The 19527-nt window shown below is 37.7% G+C and overlaps 1 protein-coding gene across 1 annotated transcript in view; it reads right to left on the bottom strand.

Moving 5' to 3' along the window:
• Nucleotides 1–19527, bottom strand: part of VPS41 (VPS41, HOPS complex subunit) — a 77672-nt gene that overhangs the window by 9667 nt on the left and 48478 nt on the right. The window contains exons 8-10 of the mRNA XM_026082012.1: nt 12669–12788; nt 9363–9509; nt 8094–8160 (exon numbers count right to left, since the gene is read on the bottom strand). Of these exons, the coding sequence (XP_025937797.1) occupies nt 8094–8160; nt 9363–9509; nt 12669–12788 (334 nt within the window). The remainder of the gene's footprint in view (nt 1–8093; nt 8161–9362; nt 9510–12668; nt 12789–19527) is intronic.

Raw genomic sequence — 19527 nt, 5'->3', positions numbered from 1 at the left:
AGAAAGGTCTGTGCTTCAGGACATGCTGGAGATGAGACATGTGAAATGAAGGGTCAGCTAGATTTTCCGTAATCACATTGGGGAGAAAAAAAAAAAAGCAAAACCCAAAACAAACTCAGTAAAGTAGGCAAAATATAAAACATCATCTTAGGTTGGCATGTTTGTAGCAAGTCATGTGGCCTTACAGAATCCCACCTGCTCTATCTGTTGGTATGACATAAAAACACAAAGATCATTATTAATTTATCATCACTTTAAACATCACAGGAAGATTTACAGATACACCCATTACAAAGAAAAGAAATGGTTAAAGAATAGTCCCTTTTCTTGTTCATAAACTGAAAATTAATTTCCTAAAATTGCTCCTGAAATCGGGACATTTAAGTAATGACTGTTTTGGGAAAGAGGTAGGAAAGAGAGCTGAATTGTATTTACAAAAGGCTTATTAAAGCAGAGTACTGCCATAGAAATAACCGTTTAGTTTTTTATTCTGCTGGGTTTACAGTGCAAGCACCAAACATTTGGGGAGCACTTTCTGTTGATGCTTTTTGTTGACGGGGCCCAAACCACAAGATGAGGAATTTGATGAAGCATCAAGATGTCCAAGCCATTTCGTGACTTGGTGCTTGTATTTGAAGAAAGATTTTGGTAAAAGCTTATAGGTATATCAAATGCATCATGATTTTCTCCTGAAACCTGTTTTTAAGAGAAACCATGTGTATAAAAGTTTTCTTGCTTGCTAACTAGCAAGCTACATTACTAGTATCTACTGTTTACTAAAATAGTTACTAATCATTTTAGTAAACAGAAAATGCAGCATAATGACAGTAAAAATAATTTTCTTTAACTAAGATAATTCTCTTCCTGCAAAAGAAGAAAAAAATACTGTCAAGTAAAGTACAGATTTGACAGCTGTCTTAATGATTAAGCAAATACAGTTTCTTATTTAATGCTTATAAACACTTTGACATCACTGGCGGATGAAAGCACGACATCAGGATAAAACACTCGATCTGTTCTGGGAGAGAACAGGGAGACATCTGTAATCCTGTATGCCATTATTTTGTTCTCGCCTGCAAGACTCATGACGTTACCTGGACTGGGGCACAGTATACCTTATCTCCAGTTTACAATTCAGTATTTGGGGGTTTAAAAGAATATGGAAGACGGGGGCAGGGGGGAACATGTTAAAGAAAAAACAAAGTCACATCCAGAACAGTGCTTCGAAGGACAGCAAAGAAACATTTATTGACAGTTTTTAAAAGTGACGAGAGATAGTCACTCTTAGAGGCACATAAAATGCTGATGTTTGAATTTGGGGAGGAAAACAGTGTGGTAAACAGTATATTTATAAAGATTACGGGTGCAGTTTTCAAAAATCACTGATGTTTCACTGACTTTTGCTAGAATTTCAGTGCCAGTGAAACCCACTTATAAATGTTTCCAACATCCACGTAATGGCGTATTTAGGATAAAGCAGTATTGCTCTTCAGCAAGACAAAAGAAAAGATAGCTGCAAGAAGTTCTGTTTTTAAATAGAGTTTAGTCTCCTAGGTTTCACTTTTAGCTTTCTTGCAGCTTGTCCTCCTCAAGAGGCATTGAGGAAACACAGTGCTCCAGCTCCAGCACTACAGCCTTGAACAACGAATATCTAGTATAGACGGTTCTTCTTGACCCAATAACAGTCTTTGATGCAATAAAAAAAAGTTTTATTGAAGAAATTATAGAAGTTATAGCAGCACAGACCACTAGATAGGTTAATCTGGCCTACTCCCATGTGGTTTAATGGTTCATTTGTTGTGATAAAGGGAGGGGGAGGGAATCCAACACAGATGTATTCCAGTAATGCTGTTAACTCGAAGAAGATCCAAAACAATTAAATCAAATGTAGCATACAAGTAAATGGGAATGACCTAGATATGGCCATGTGTTCTACATGTTTACGCCTGTCAGAAGAGAAGGAAAATATGCTGACATGGGATCTACTCTATGCTCAGCCTCTATGTAGAGCTGTCAAACAGATTATCAAGATATATAAAAAAAGAGAAAGCTGTAAACCTTTTCTCTTGTTCATTAAAAGAAATATGTGACAAATACCACACCGCAGAGATGGGACACTATGCTACTTTATTTATCCAAACTCTATAAAAAAAAATTATATTTTAGAGCTCCACATGCATGCAGTGGACTGAAACTAAAAAAAAAAAAAATCTATTTCATTTAATCAAATCTCCTAAAACTGCTCCTGCTTTAACACTACAGATTTATAAAGCAAAATTTTGGTTACAGAGATGTCAGAGGTTTTTGCTGTTGATTTCAACGGACCCAAGGTTTCAACATTATCTTTTGGGAAAGTAAGCAGGAAGCTGAACTAGAAGGCAGAGAATTAACATGAAACTTAACATGTAGGGGAGAAGAAGGATTTTTTTTTTAATTCTATACAATGTATGCAGGAAAAGGAGAAGCAAACACAGGCTAGTTTTCATGTAGCCCATTCATATATTAACAGCAGCACAGCCACAAAGCAATGCAAACTGGCCCCAGCCTAATTCTGGGGCGATTTTGGGATGCTGGGGTGATGTCATTACACACTACCAAATTACATTTTAACCAGCTATCTTGGGTAAATCTACAAAATTTGGTCATTGGTGTGGGCCACAGTATAGCATACCTGTAGTGTTTCTAAGATGGTAGCTCCACCACCAGTGCTTTTACAGGGCTAGGTTAGGTGTGCAAAAAGAAAAAAAATAGTACACARAATGGCATACTTTGATTAGCTATCATCAGAGTCATGTAATCGCATTTGATATAATATATTAAAAAAACATTTTTTCACAGTACATGCATTCAGTTCTAGCTACAGAACCAGAAAAGGCCTTTGTCCCATATAAGCATCATTTAAGCTGTTTTTAAATAGATATAAGCAAATCAGAGAGTATAAACATATACAAGGTTCAATTTTTATAGAAATAAAATTCTTACTTTTAGGTGTACTACCCAATATATGCATTAGTAAAAATCTCATTTTTCTAACATTCATATTTTTCTCTGAAAGTCTTCACAGATGAACACATGCTCAGGCTTTTAAGAATWTCCTTATTTACAACAGGTTTCTATTTTCCATTACACTCCAAAACTGTCTTCATATATTAAAATTTCCAGGACAGACCCAATTCTGAGTAGGAGCCTGAACACAAACCTCAGGATGTGCCCAGCTGAAGAAATGCCAACTGTGATTAAAAAGTAACAGTAAATTTTGGGGAAGGACCAAGGAAGTAACCCACATGAGTTTCCTTTAACTGTACATTGCTGCTCTTGAGTATCTTCAGCACTCCTTGTAAATTTTCACCCAAAATTACTCTATGGAAATTTAAGCAACTATTTAACTATTTATCATTACGGCATACTATTCTTCTTCTTGAACTCTAGTAGGAGGAGCAGTAGGGTAAACCTAAAATCAACAGCAGGTCCCATACCCCAACGATAACAGAACAGAATTTCTCAATCTATTCTTCTGAACTTGGAATTCACAACCTTCACTCTGTTTCCATTCAAAATGGTAGCAAGAACGGTCTTAAAGTTTCTTTTGATCTAACGCTGAAGGTTCACAATGTCTGCTTTGGAGAAAATTTAGCAATCGCTCATCAATCATTCTTAATACAAAACCAAATGCCATGCAGTAACAGGGATAAGCGTTTTCACTAAAGCAGAAGAGGGCAATGATAATGATACTATTAATTGAATGTGATCACGAAACAAAAACAAAACAAAACAAAAAAGACCACCACTCAAAATTCAGTCAGAGATCTGTAAAAGCCTCTGTGACTAAAAGCTGTTATCCCACTGGCTACCAGAGCAGAATGGAAACATGCAAAAATTTTACTATTAAAACAAAACAATTTCTCTCAATTACAGTATCACAATCATCAGAAACATCAGGAAAAATCTTTTTGGTCATGYAGGTCATCATCTTTCTGGTGTAACCTACTCTTTCAGTTGAATTAGTAAATGTTTTGTCCACTGTAAGCAGAATTACAATTTGTTGTTTTACCTGCAATCAGGCTTTGTGAAATGGAAATATGATGCTGAAGTTCTTATCCCCTTTCTATCTCACACAACAATAAAATCATTATTAGAAATATGGCAATCACCTACATAAATCTCCAGATACAGACATAAAACCTTTAAGGAAATCCCATGCAATCCTTGATGACTAATAAGAAATCAGAAGCTTAAATTTCAAAGTTTCAAAGTTGATTTTCTGGAAAACTCTTTTTTTCCATTAAACATTGAACTGAAAAACTTTATCAACCAATAGGAAAAATATTCAGTAGTGTGGTAGTCTTGACTAATTTTATCAAGGAACTTAAAAAGGATCCATTTGGCCTATGACATAACAGGATGGGTAATAGTCTAAGCGGAATTGGCTATACAGGGTTTTATGGGGGAGGGGTGGGGGGGAGAGGAGGAATTTGCTTTTCACAGAGTACACAGACTTGCTCCAGTGAAATGTTTGCATAAGTCAGCATATAAAGTTGATGACATTTTACCACTAATAATTTCCTGCTAACTGTATTCATTAATTAAGCTTTAAGTTCTACCTATATAAAGAGAAATATGCTGATATGGTAGGTCACAGTATCTCACTTTACAAGCCACATATTGGTGTGTGCCTTTTTTTTTTTTTAACGCCCCAAAATAAATATTCCCATGTTTTCCTTTCAGATGAAAAAGTACAATTACTCATTACTCAGTGGTAACCTGGCATGCATTTATGCAGCTTTTCCCCCACAAAATATAGATGTGTTGTTACATGCATATCCACAAAACATGCAAGTTTTATATCAGTAGGCTACTTCCAGAGGGACACACAGGGGAGACAATTGCTCAAAAGGCATTGCTGACCAGTTGGCACCTGGAATTAAGGTGAGATTCCTCAGATAAAATCTGGACTACAGTGAATTGAATAGGAAGTCTGTAATCGACTTCAAGTCTTTTACTGACTTTCACTGCTAATTTCTACTTTCCACTATTATTAACAACCTGAGTAAATTAACTGAGACACTGATGAAGTACTTCTCCACAAAAAAATATACAAAAACCTGAGCTACTTCACAAAGTCACTGGAAGAGTATTTAATGCTTGTAAGATGTCCTGTTTCACTTTGAAAAGGCATTATATTAACTGCAAAATGCTAATTAGTTCTTCAATAAGAAGCCTTCTAGCAGGCTCCCGTTGAGGAAGGGTTCCCTGTTCAGAAGTTGTCCAGTATTACAGCTTTTGTACACATATCAGGAGGCAGCACAGAGGTCAAACACTCTTTAAGAAAGATCACAATGGCATTTAGTCCACGTTAAGCCTGTAATTCAATACCGATATTCTCTAATCAATACAGTACTTCACTGTGGTAGCTGACAGAGCTAAACCGATACGATCTGCTCAGCTAACATGCATTCAAACCTAAGTAGAAACATTTCACTTGAGTTTATCTATGACACTGAATGAGGAGCCGCGTACATAATGAACTGCAACATATAGCCAAAGAGACAACAGAGAAGATTAGTAAAGAAAATCACCACTAATATACTGAAAGATGTAAATAAAGTTAGAGATGCCACATAGATACATGAAAACTGTATGAATATTTCATCTAATTTCTCTTACACAAAACCACAGCATCATCTTTTTTCAAAGAAAACAACTACCACTAGAACAGTTCAGTGGTGTTACATTCCCATGTTATGGGCAGCCTGGTTTAGGATCAGGGCAGATACCACACTTTTTCCTGCCTCTGAGTAAGTATGCTTGTACATTAAAACAGAACCAAAGAACAAGGAAGCCCTTGTTCCACAGTATTCTACGCACCTAACTTTGAGGAACTCACAATGCAGGAAATGCTCCGTTTCCTTATTTGCTGGGCTGGAAACCACTGAAGGGACATTTATGTTTTACCAATGCCAACACAGTTTACTACACTATTATTAACTCTGTGGAACTTTGATACCCTCAAAATGACTGTAAAACAGTATAAATCTGAAACTGTTGAGATATAGAAAACACTGTGTTGTCATAGGCTTCATATGTATTTCCCTGATAAGCAGAGAGCGAAATATGAATGCTTCCTAGTCCACCCTTGGTTTTCATTTCAGGTGCAAAATTGTAAAAGCAGAAAGAAAACACTAAACATGACAAAAGTTATACTGTGTTATCTGTTTGATTTTTTTCATGAAGTATGATGCCAAGATGTTATAAGCCAGAACATGAGAAGGATATTCAGCTATCCTGCCACTGAAGGATATTCTGACATTGTGTAAGTTCTAGACATTAAAAATACACACACTGAGAATGTATCAGCTTATGCATCCACTTAGCATACTAATGTTCTTCCCCCCCCCCCCCCCCAAAAAAAAAAAAGGCCTGGTTGCCAGTCTGCCCATGGATAATATCAAGATCTTCCAACCATGCATCTGAAAGTAAGTTTAAATCAGAGTAAAATTGAAATAGACACTATGGCACAATACAGGGCTCTTAAGAGCAGCTTCTACATGATTACATCAAAAGCTATTGTAATTTCCACTGAGACTTGAACAAATAATGCCTCCCCCCTTTTCCCTCCCAATTTAAAACCCATGCTGCAATGAGTGCTGCTGACAGCATTTGGCAGAGCTGTTTCGGTGCTCTGACCTGAAACCAGAAAGAAATCTCAAGCACATTGTTAACAGGTTAGTGACATAAAACACAGTCCTCAAAAATAGAAAGGATTTAGGCTGAAGGGTGTAAGATCAAGAAGTGACTTCCACAGAAATCTCTAGCCTTCTCTAGATTTGCACCTAAACAGTTTGATGAGAGCTTTTTATTATTTTTAATAAAGTTCCAAAAGACAGAGTCATGTAAGGCCAGTGTAAAAGTTGCCTCTGTTCATCTGTCATGTAAACCACCCCTTTTAATTATTTTCAAAAAGACTACTTACAGGTAGACAAAAGCTTATAGAAAGATCTGCGGGTAGAACTCAAGACTGAACTTCTCCTCAATTTAATTCTCTCAAAAATCCAGAATTCCAGAGTTAGTAATTCTTTTGGGAAATGTAATCTTAATCAACAAACAGCTTTTAAGTCTCAGTTTGTCAGGCAAGCCTTCTTCTCACAGTATCCAGAATTAATACAGAGTTTAATGAGTTTCCTAGTTGATTTTCAGGAGCTGTTTTAAAACTGCTCTTTTCTGAAATCATTAAGCCATATACATCTACGCCCTGCAACATTCTGGTCAGTATGCTGACACGAGACAGGAGTTTGTTTGAACACTCTAGTGTACCAACTTCAAGTCATTACAGGCAAGCCAAGGAAGCACAGAAGTTTTCACACTGTGGTCCACTCTGCTCTGCAGTCCCAGAAGGCCTACTTATCCTTCCACCGTTACCTCTTCAGAAATCCTTCCTCATCAGAAATTTCTTCTGGGGACACTGGAAACTTTTTGTTTACCTCCCCTCTGCCCCCAGCAAATTTCCTTCAAATTCCACTTTATGCTTTACTTCATATACATTTTTTGTCATGACTTTTTTCCATTAATCAGCAATAATGAAGTTTATTATTATCACCTAGACTGGAGAAATAAGAAAGCAAAGGAGAACAGACACAAAATGCAGAAGCAAAAAAGGCAACAAGGGAAAATTCAAACCAACTCTCCAACACTATGTAAAGAAGTGTTTAAAAAAAAGTGATGAACGATAAAATCAAACACATAATTCATTAAACTAAGGTCTATTTTCTCCTTAATATGCTACCACGATTATCATTTAACCAAGATGAAAAGACACATTCTCTGCAGGGATCTGTATGATGGGAAAGTGTAGACATCCGCTATTCACACAAGGATCTCTGATTTTGGAAGAGCACAGAATTTCAGACTCACTGAGATTACAAAAAACTACGCATGAGGACATTGTGACAACCTCACCAGCTAAAAATAGGAAGACATTTATGTTATAAGTACACATTGCCTCTGAACTGTAACAGCTTTTTCAGGCTAGAAGGCTAAAACAGACCTTTCAAAGCTTATCTAATTTTGAGAAGGAGAGCACATTCATACAATCATACCTATTTCCACATAGCGGTTCGGAAGGTCACGCATTTCACTGGCATGCCGTTCCTTTACCGAGCAAATCTAGGAAATAGATTTGGATCATTACGATGAACAAACTGTAACTCACAAAATAATATTAACTCTTTCCAGAAACTCTTTTCCTTATTGAGGCATTCTTGGACACGCATTTCTATATTTTGAAAAACACAGGCTGTAAAATAGCAATGATGCATCATTGAAGTAGAAAACAAGACAGGAAAGTTGTGACTGTAGCCCATAGCCTTATAAATATGCTGGGAAAGGAGAAGGAAAATGGACAGCAAGAGAGAAAGCATCTGCTCAATACTATTTCTTTACACTAGTACATGTSAGTTTGATTTTTGTATCTTCTCATACTTAGCATCTCATTACCTTACTATTTCAGTAAGAATATGTTATTGCAACTCACAATAAGAGGAAGAGAGTATGTACATTTAAAGAAATGCAAATACCCAAGTGTTGTAAAGCAAGCACAAAACACGGGGAAGACAGATGCCAAACTTAGACAAGCCTGCTGATTTGTAAAATTCAAAGCTTAATGCTGCAAAAGCTTTTTATGCTTCACCTACCTCACTTTACCCTCCCTTTCCATCGACTTCTAACAAGTACTTTTAATTTCCCACTGTGCAATGATGTAGCAATCTGTTATTAGAAAGCACCTAACAGGCTTGTAGCAAACCCGTGTCAGGTGCTAGTCTGAGCAAATCATACAGTCTGTAGTGCACAAGTTTGAAATGCCAGTTCCCTGCTGAAAGCAAAACAAAACTCAAATCAGCCTGTCCCCGCAACATTCTCCTCCCTGTCCCTTTTTTCCCATGGTTGACTGAAATTATGTGGCTGTTTTATCAGTCACAACCCCCTCCATCCCCAAATAACCCCCTCCAAAAAAATACCTCATGGTAAATTGTTCTTCCTTAATGCTAATCAAAAGAAATGAATTCACAACAGCTCTCTAAAAGCTTTCAAAAGAGAAAATCTCTCCAAGGCACAGAGGAGAGAAGCGTCCCTGAGGATTGCATTCACTGTGTGCTCACACACAGAAAACTGCCTGACCGCTGGGTGTCTATCACTACTCCTCCTCATGAGGGTCAGTCCAATGACATTTCTATGGCAGCAGGAGTTCTGCTGTAGACACTGCAGTCAAACCAAATTCTATTCTTTTCGATTGTCTTTGCTTTTCAGAAATAATCCTCTGTTTCTCTGTGATAACAGCAAGCATTTATTATAAAGACAGGTAATTGTACCTTTACTGAATTTCCCCAGCCAATAATCAGCGTTAAATTATCCTTCCAGCAAAGGCTGCAGGGATACATATCTGGGCGAAGGCTTATGTCGTCTCGAGGCACATTGGTAATTCTTTGCTTGGAGATCATGTCAAGTATCTTCACGCCCTGAAAGTTTAAACAAAAGAGAAATTTATTTAGTCTGACAAACTCCTACTCACCACATCCCAGATTATTCTGTACAGTAAGACAGTGATACAGTTTATGGCATAAGTTTCAGGGCAGATCTGTATAAACAGGGAAAGCAGTTTATACTGAAAGCAATCACCTCACAAGAGATGACAAAAAAGAATGAAGAGACTAGAATAAGTTAGATATTTTGAATTGACATGCAAAATGAAAAGATAACAAGTGAATGAGTGACAGACTACCAACTCCAGCCATGAATCAGTCCAGCATGTTGTGCTGGTACTACTACTGAAGGAATGAAAAAAAAACAGCTCTTCCAAAATAGTCCCTACAGAGAAGCAGAAATTTCCACCTTGGAAAAAGAAAAGATGAAGTAGCACCTCATTAACATAAAATAAGCCAACCTGCACTTCTCCTAAAATGCATTTTTACTCTTACACAATACAATAGAAACAAACATATTTAAATGACACTTAGTTTTCTTTGCTGTGATTTTTCACTGCCTCCTCAGGAAAGCTCCCAAATGACCAAAACAAAAAAAAGCTTTAAAGAAAGGAAGATTGAAGTCATTTTAGAAAAAATTAAAAGAGCCATTAATCAGATTTTTCCATGTTATTTAGAAAAGGTGAGCTGTAACCTTTCCAGTAMCAAAATGGAGATTAATTTCATGTTAAGTAATGATTCGTTTCTTAGTGATTTAAACACAGAAGTCCCCTAAATAAAATGAAACTCTTTGCTACATATTTCCTTTAAGCTCACCAAGCAGAAAAACCAGCTCTCATGATCATAGAAAAGCGGATGGAAGGGACCTTGAAAGGTCAGTGTCCAGGATGCCATTCCATGTTATGATTTCTCCGGTGACAAAATTGATTTAAGAGATTCCCCTGCCTGTTTCTGTTCCCCCCCACTGCAGGTTTCTAGGTCCTCAGCTGTACTGATTCAACTGTTCGTAAGTCAACAAGTCCAAACATGGGGGTCATGTTCTAAGCCTGGGTTTTCTTTGGGTTTTTTTGTGTGTTTTTTTTTTGCTTTTTTTTTTTTTTCATCCTACATCACAAGGAGCAGTAAGTGGCCTGGGGGTGGGCAGAAACATGCAGCTGGGGATGGGCAGGGGCTTCTTTAGTGATCTTTGTCACTGAAGAACTGCAAATGTGGAAAACTCTCCTACTGACATCTCTGAAGTTAACAGTCATTGCAGTCTCAGAAAAAACACTGTATACAGAATCTGCAGTGTAGAGAGCCCAGATCTCTGGGTAACATAAACAAGGAGCTTATGTTTTGTGTTTTCTAAGCTCATTTGATAAAATGTGCAATCTTCTTTGATCCATGTTTTAATGAAGTCTTTTATTAATCTTACTACTTTGTCTACAATCACGATTTTCAGATAAAAATGACACACATTCTGTTTTTCTACAATGCAGCAAATCTTGCATTAGGTAGACTAGTGTACTTTTAAAGTGCCCCAACACAACAGTGTAGAATCCCCTATAGCTAAAGCGTGCCATTCACGTCATGAACTGAAAAGACTTCCAGAGTCACCTTTCTTCCACGAAGCAGACAAAATCCTGTTGTTTTAATGTGAGATAGGCAGCCTAATGCCTTTAAGGATTTGGTCCTCAGGTCCCTCAGTCTGTAAAATTCACACTTTTGGCCATGGATGAAGGAGAAGGGGGCACAGCAACAGACATGGGTTACATGAGCATCTGACAGCAGAATTAGGCCTTGCCTAAATAACCTGGAGCCCATCTCAGAATATCCAAGGTCTAACAAGCTCACATACAGAGCGTCAAAAAAACTCAAAAAGCTCAAGAACATAAAAATTAGGTAGCTAAATACCAAGTACATTAAGTAGCAAGGCTATATAAGATTTTCTCTGAATGACTTGGGGGGGGTGGAGAAAAGAAAAAAGAAAGCAATAACCCTCCCTCAGCCTTGCTAGAGGAAGGAGAAAATTTTAAAAAGGTAAAGGTGGGGGGAAGGGAAAGACCAATAACCAAATATATTAATCTTTTGGAGGGCAAGTGTCACTTCATTTTTCATTGAAAGATAGGCCCTGACCATGGCTTTTTGTCTCTGACAGATGGTTCTCAACATTTTATTAGTATGCTGTGTTTTGATGTGGCACGTCATCTCTAGAGATAGCTCTCCTCAACTGTCCTATCTATTCCCAGCAGTTTCACCTAGAATATATATTTTAATTGTATGACTCTGAAAAGAACAAACCTGCAAAAGAGTTAATGCTATGAAGATCAAGTGCTCACTGAAGTTTCAAACCTAATGCAGTTATTAAAGGGGAGCACATAAACACAAAGTCCAACTCTAACAATTTCAAAAACTGTTTTTAAAGGAAGTAACAGAACAACTGCTTAAAGATATTTTAATAAATGCTTCCCTTTAGAAGGAGAACCACCCCTTGGGGGGGGAAAGAAGAAAAACCAAAACAGCTAATGTTTTCAAAAGTATCTGTGTCACATTTGAAAATAAAACTCTGGAACCTAGACATGTTACATACATAAAGTGTACCCCTCACTGCTGAGCTTCAAAATATAGACACTGACCCATCAATTAGATATACAGTGACAGGTGAAATGTAACACTCAGCATGACAACGATGGTTCCCTTTAAAATATGAATTATACTTAGAGCAAAAAGGGTCTACTTTCTCCTAAGCCTTTTCCAGTGGCCTACCCAAATAAGCAGTTATTACTATCATTTTCTGTAGCCTGCCACATTAGAAATACATACAGTAATGTCTCTTCAATACAAATTACAAGTTTTTTTTCTTTTTTTTTCCACATTAGCATTACTTCCTCAGGCAGCTTGCTTCAGTGGTGAAAACTCTGCTTTACAATAGTATATGGTGGCGACCTCCCTTAATGATTGTTTGTACAGCTACTTCTCTTAAATTTCTTCAGAAGCATGCAGTCATATGGAGAATGCTGAACAGCCAGCAGGAAATGCCAGCAGCGGGGTTGTCTGTGAAGAAAACAACTAAAACACTTTCCTTTAATGCCTTATATACTGGACTCTTCAAATGTATCATTTTTAAAGGAATATGTGGGCAATTTACATTATTTTGAGGCATTTACAAATATCAGTGTAGGTCAACTTTTGTTCATTTACCAGTGACATACTTACCATATTATTGGCCCAAGCAATCAAGTGTCCTCTCCATTTTACATTTCTTATATTTCCCTCTCCTTCATGTAAAACTGAGGGCTTCCATCTATTCATCCAACCTCTCTCATATAACAGCAACTATAAAAAAGTGCAACAAGAAACATTTCTGTAATGCAGTGCTGTATGTAAACACAGGAAGTGTTTTTTTGCTCTTATTCGGCTCTGATTCAAGGGTGGGGAAAACATATGCTTACCACAAAACAAAAGCAAACACAAGCAACCATTTTCACATATGACATTTACATTGAGAACTTCATATATCACAGAATTCAAGTTACTTTAATAAAATAAGCAGCCTTGCTATCAAGCTTTTCCAAAGAAGGCTAAATATAGCTAATTCCCATTTTAAGGATAAAAAGATTAAGGAATTTAAGAACCTAAACATACAGAGCTAGTGACAACAGTTACATGAGAAAGCTGCTAAAGAAAGTAGACTGTCTCACACCCGTCCACTGGTTTGGTGATGGGATCTTTCCTCCCTCCAAATAACAGGGGATAGAAAAACTGAGTCCCACATGTCTGGGGTTGTCATACAAAATTTCCTAAGAGCTGCAAGTGTGCAGCTTTTGGCTTGGCCCCCATGTGGAACTATCTGGCCTTCGATAGGGCTCTAGATATGCTGCGTATTAGTCCCAGACATGCAGACTGCACTGCAGTACAAGTGTTGCTGATTGCAAAAATTTTGTGATCGGGAGTCCTAGGTTGTCCAAACAAGGATTTTAGATTATTCTGGAATATCGAAAACCATAGGATATCATGAAATGCTTTGCAGCAGCAAATAAACAAACCCAACTATCTGCAGACAGTTTGCATGACAGTCCAACTCCTTTACCAGTTTCTTTATGGTTCCAGGAAGTTATTTAATAGGATTATAACATGGAGTCCCTTTGAGCGATGTGAAGGGCAGCACTTGGAGGGATACATCAAGGTTAAGAAACTGAAGCATCTGTGAAGGCTGTATCCTAAGGCGCCAGCCCTGCCAACCTGTGCCCAAGCACAGGCACGTACATGCAGACGCATGCACAACCTGAACTTCAGCTCACAGGATCGCACCAGCGCTATTAAGAAGTGTAAAATTACTGCCTGCCAGGACTTTCACCACATTAAGACCTACATTGAATTATTTTTTATGAATACATTTCTAACATTTCACATCTAAGATCCAGCTCTACATGCTTTATTATGTATGGCTTTCCCCCCCACTCCACATTTGTATAAAGACTTCAAATGATGAGAAACTAATTGTTTAAAATAATATTTTTTAATGAAATGCTATTTTTTTTAAATGGCAATTACTCCGACTGCTTCTCTATCCTAGAGCCACAAGAGGGCACCAAAGGACAAACATTTTCCCTCAAAGTTTAAACTAGTCACTCTCCAGGATGGTTGGTCAGAAAGTTGCACGTGGAGCACGCTGCAGACAAACTTTTTACTTATGTGCTTCCTGCAACTTTAACGCCACCAGAATAACTCGGTGCCCTTCACAAAGGTCGCATGTACCCAGCACACCTTTTGGAGAGCCTAGGGTATTTTCTCCCCACCTATGAAAAGGCTACTCAACCAATCTCCTAAGGGAGATGCTCTTGCGGAGCAACCCAGGCAAGGCCACTGMCGGGAGGGACAGCGCCTGCGCTCGGAGGCAGTGCCATGCAGAGGTATACGTGCCTTAGCAGCCTGCTAGGTGGATGTGAAACACGCAGGCAGTACTCGCCCAAACTAATTAGCTCCACTCAGACGCAGAGGGTGTCATCTAAAATTAAGTGCCACGCTGAGCCAGACTTGAGGATTATTTTGTAGCTCACAAATTCCTAAAGAGAGGCTTGACAGAAAACAAATTGCTACTCAAATGCTTCTTTCAATATATTCCAATTCAGGCGGCAGCAAATATGTAATATTTTCACTTGGACACACTGAACAAGGCTACTAAAACTGATGCACATGATGTGACAGGTAAAGCTGGCCGATGTCAATTATATTACCTGGAATTTGAATCTTTTCTGCTTATCACTGGATTGTGATTTAAGTTTATCACACACAAGATTCAGAGCAAGCTTGGAATGACTCTTTTCAGCTATTTTGTTAGTTCTCATGGTTTGTGAGCATTATGTTTTTTCTTGTCTCTCTACCTGAGTAAGAAACTGCAAGGAAAAAATAAATGACCTGAGAAAGACCTGGTGAAGAGGGGGAGGGGGAAAAAAATCCTGCCTCAGTCTATGATCAACTATAAGAACATGCTTAATTAAATTCTCAAACGAAGGCAGCAGAAGATTGCAGTCTGATATTGTTTGTAACAAAGATGGGAAGCAATCTGGCCCACCGGAGCACTCAAAGCTCCCCGTTTTATTCCAGGAAGTGCAATAGGTCTAACACTGAAGCCAAATTACACTCAAAATTATGGCTTCATTTAAAAAAAAAAAAAAATCTCAAATAGTATTTTAGTAATTTATCTGCAATGGAATTATCTGCTTTTTTTCTGATATACAATGTAATTTATTTATTTCTTACAACAGTGACACTTGGAAACAGTTATTGAACACAGAACTTCGCTACGGGTTTCGAAGCTGCTACCCACTGAACGCATTTCTCTCAAAAGACGCAGGCTAAGTTATTTCTTAGTCTTCCATTCTTTCTTCATATGGAAATGTTTATCGCACCAGAAAGCCATTTAAAACTTCAACAGAAGCTAGACACATAACAAAAAACTCCACTGTTTCTGGAGGAACTCCTCTTACCGCCTCCGTCTCTTTTTTTTTGTAGGGGAAAAATATTTTAGGGCTTTATTTCCCATAAATCCCATATTTTGGCAGTCAGCATTCACAGTACTTATATTTCAACAGCAGCCGCAAAATGAGTTTCTGGCACTCTCTGCAATACAGTTTGTATCTTCTTCTTTTTGATCTCCTCTGGCAAATCTTTCCAGTCCTTTGCTAAACACAGTAGCGCTTAAAACACACTTCCAGCATCTCTTGCATGTACAGCAACAATGATAATACAGCTACAATAACATAAATTGAACTTTGATTTCAAGGCTCCCCACCCACACTTCTTGATAGTACATTGCAATCTTCCAGTAGTTCACTACTAAAATTATTTTGCAGGTCTTCATAACTGCTTATGCTCACAAACCGGATCATTAAAAGAACAGACATATTGAAATGCATCACACAAGGTTGGTGCAGGACAATTTTTGATTCAAAGAACAAGTTGATATAATTCACTTGGATCGGTGAATACATCTCTAAGTATCTTTCACTACCAGCAGTTCAGCCTCCTCAGAGAGAGCTCAGAATGCTATTTGCAGAGTGCATCCAGTAAAGAGAAAAGACTAGTGCTTGGATTCAGTGGAGCCTGTCATGCAATTAACATTAATACTAATCACATGTAATCCCAGTCTTTAAACTACGTATAGGAATTCTCAATCCACTGAACAAAGAGGCAATAGGTAGTGACAAAAGGGAGAAATAATTCAAATTAATTTTTACCCCACCCCCAAATACCCCTTGAAAACACTGAAATAAAATAATTCTCACACAGCACAAACTTTCAAAGGAAACCTGCTTTTACTGAAGCACCATGCATGGCACTGTGCATGCAAAACATTTCCCTTGCGTTTTACTCCCCACAATCCCTTTGTTTTAATGTAGCACTTTCTTTGTAAAGATCTAGGAGTTCTGTAACAATTAATGCAAAAAAAGAAAAAGGCCGAGACTTTTAAATTTTTAACTGTAGAGCCATCCTTTCTTTCCTTACTGCAGCACTGTCATGTCAGTTTTCACATTCAGCCAAATAAAATCAGGCAAAACCTCTCTGTATTTATTCTTGTCCTAGTCTTTGTTTGCCTGAATGCAAAGAGGTGCCTACCTGTGGTGTGTGTTCTGCTTTTGGCACCTGTTTCACCAGCTCTCTCCTCAGCCAGGCAAGATCACAAAAACCTAACACATTACCATCATGGTTGCAAGCGATCAGTATAGATACATATTGTTTTAATACTAAAACCAGCGATGTTTACTGGCACAGCCAAGATTAACAGATAACTGAGAGTAACCCAGAACAGCATGCCATGTGGACTTATTAATTCTGCATTCATAGGAAAATATATAGCAAAAAGAAAAATTATCACTTGTGTTTGGAATAGGACTGGCCTGGATGAGTTCAAATGAGGCAGAGGCTCTTGTGGGCCTTAAGTTTTCAACTGAAGGTGGGCAACCAAAATATTGGCGAGACTTTATTGGTACAAAGCTCTTGTGCTTTAAGGAGTTGAGGAGAGGAAAAGAGAGGCAGCAGCAGAAGTCAAAGGAGATCAAGCAAGGATTGGAAAGCAAGTCTTGCAAGGACAGACACAAACTCTCACACATTTATGTACTTCGATCCTCTCTGCTTGCCACCTCAGACATAAAAAAAGTTTTCCATCAGGTGTTTGCAAAACACCCAACTGTAGATTATATTCAGACAGGAGTACAATTCATTCTCTCTTTACCCAAAGAAAACTTGTCCCTTACAGCACAGGGAGAATGTTTTGCTTTTCAGGATAAAGTGCACATCTGTTAAACACAGTCAAACATCTGCTTATTAAGCAAAGAACACATCACTATAGATCAAAGTCTCATTTGTTGAATAATACAGGCTACATCCAGGCATCATACATCATAAGAAGCAAACCGTAGACCCGTACTACTGTGGCTTGCTTGCTGCTACAGTTTGTTTCCTGTTTATGGTAAATTATCCAATGCATGGACAGAAATTGCCTTAGTATTTACTCTTTCTTCACTTAAACCAGACCTTTGAGTATTTACTGACTGACATTTTATAGCTTATAAAGCAATCTGCCTTTCTTGTCTGGTGCTCTTCTACCCAACGTAATGCCAAACAGCTGACTATCTGCTTTCTAAAAATGGACTGTGCTGCAAACAGCATCCTGACAATTTAATAATTTGTCAAAGTAGTCCAACCAGTTATTATGAAGTACATATCATAGGGTTCAGAGATAAAGGTCATCTACTTACTCACAAAGCAAAGTGCATCTGCTGACACTAAAAAGCAGACAATTAAAAAAAAAAAAAAAAAGATACATTCCCTGGCAGACTTGACTTTAACATACAAATTCCACTGCCCATAACAGCAGCTGCAGTTCTACAAGAAAGCTATTTCTCTTCCTGCTTGTGCCTTGTTCAGGACTGCTATTCTTTCAATGTATATGAAGTTGCTCTACCTGGAGTGGAAAAGAATTCAGAATATCTTCTTTTGTGTCTCGGGCAGGAGATACTGTGGGTCGCGCCCAGGATTCCAGCACTGAAATTTTATTTTAGATTTAAATATTAAATTTGCCCCAGGCAACACTAAATTCTCTCATCTTTTATAATACACAAGAAGGGGAGTCTAATGTTTAAACATGGATATCTACATGCTCAGATACTAATTCTGGGAGGATAAATGGGAACGAACAAATGTGTTGAGGCATATCTGCATTTTAAAATTGGTTCTCATAGTGTATCTTCTCCAGAAATACAGAACCATTCTCTCTATATATATAATTTATAAATATCACATATAATAATATATATTAAATATATCATGCATATGTATATATAGATATAGATGCAAATGCTCACAGTCATGGGTCAAATTTTTCACATCTATCTCAGCTCCTTAACCCTTAAAATCCAGCTTATTAAAAATGTTTCAAATTGGATACTCAAATCAACAGTTATTATGGAAAATCCATGCTCTAGGCAAAGTAGGAGCCCCATCCTCTAAGATGTTGAATATCCTGCTCTCAAACTAGCTTCAGAATTCATTTCCTGAATTTCCAGGCACTATCGCACCTGGTAGAAGCTCCCCCACAAAAAAACCTTAATTAACATACATTCAGCAGAGTGACTCAATCACTCCAGAAGATTCACCCTCCCACAAATAATATTACAAAAACATTCATGCCTGGTTCTTGATGTTAATCAAAACACGAAATAAAAAACCTCATCAATGCCTCCACCAAGAAAGGAACCTGCTCTCCTAAGTTATCTTTACCTAAGATGCAGTAGCCAATACCCTGATTTTGGAACTTCAGTATCCTTCAATCTTCCCTCGTTGTTGGTTCTACCTCTTTAACCCTCTGAATATAATGGATACTTGCACTGTGCAATAACATTCATTTAGTCTAGATGTTGGGAAAGACCAGTATTCTAAGGGTTAAGCAAAGAACACCTTTATTGCAGCTTTACCATCCTCATTTAGCTAGCTTTTTACCCTGTTATTTTTTAAGATTAGACCCTTTTTTTAAAAGGTAGAAGGTTATGGCCTTCAACAGCACAGTATTTGTCTTTTCCCTAGCTTTGAAGCTCTACTGTCTGCTCTGGACAGGAACGCCCTGTTATTTACAATATAAAGTATTATTATTGCAGGGTTACCATCATGTGCCAAGTCCTCACAATGGTGCTGTAGTTAATTGCAGAGATAAGGGTGAGGGGAGTGAGGGAGTGCTGCTTTTTAGTATGGTACCTATTGCTTCTCACTGAGCTCGTGCCAACATTTCTGCAATATCTGCCTTTTTTTCTAGGCACACATAATGCTCATCCATTGAAAAAAGTAAAGAGGGGGGGAAAAAAGCTTTTAAAGGCAAAATAGAAGGCCCAATAATAACCCAAGTTTAATGAAAGTTCTTTACTTAAAAAAAATATTTTAATAAGCAAACATTTTAAATTGGTTAATCAGTTCATAATACAATTAAACCTCTTGAAGGACTCTAGCCCATGCCTCATTAGGTAACTATATAAACAGATGCATAGTTTAACATAAGTAAAGTTTAACTTTCAACAATCTG

This window comes from Apteryx rowi, unplaced genomic scaffold, assembly GCF_003343035.1.
Source record: "Apteryx rowi isolate R43461 unplaced genomic scaffold, aptRow1 scaffold_565, whole genome shotgun sequence".
NCBI lineage: Eukaryota > Metazoa > Chordata > Aves > Apterygiformes > Apterygidae > Apteryx > Apteryx rowi.
The sequence above is the reverse complement of the archived record's forward strand: the minus strand, read 5'-3'. Positions and strand labels throughout refer to the sequence as shown.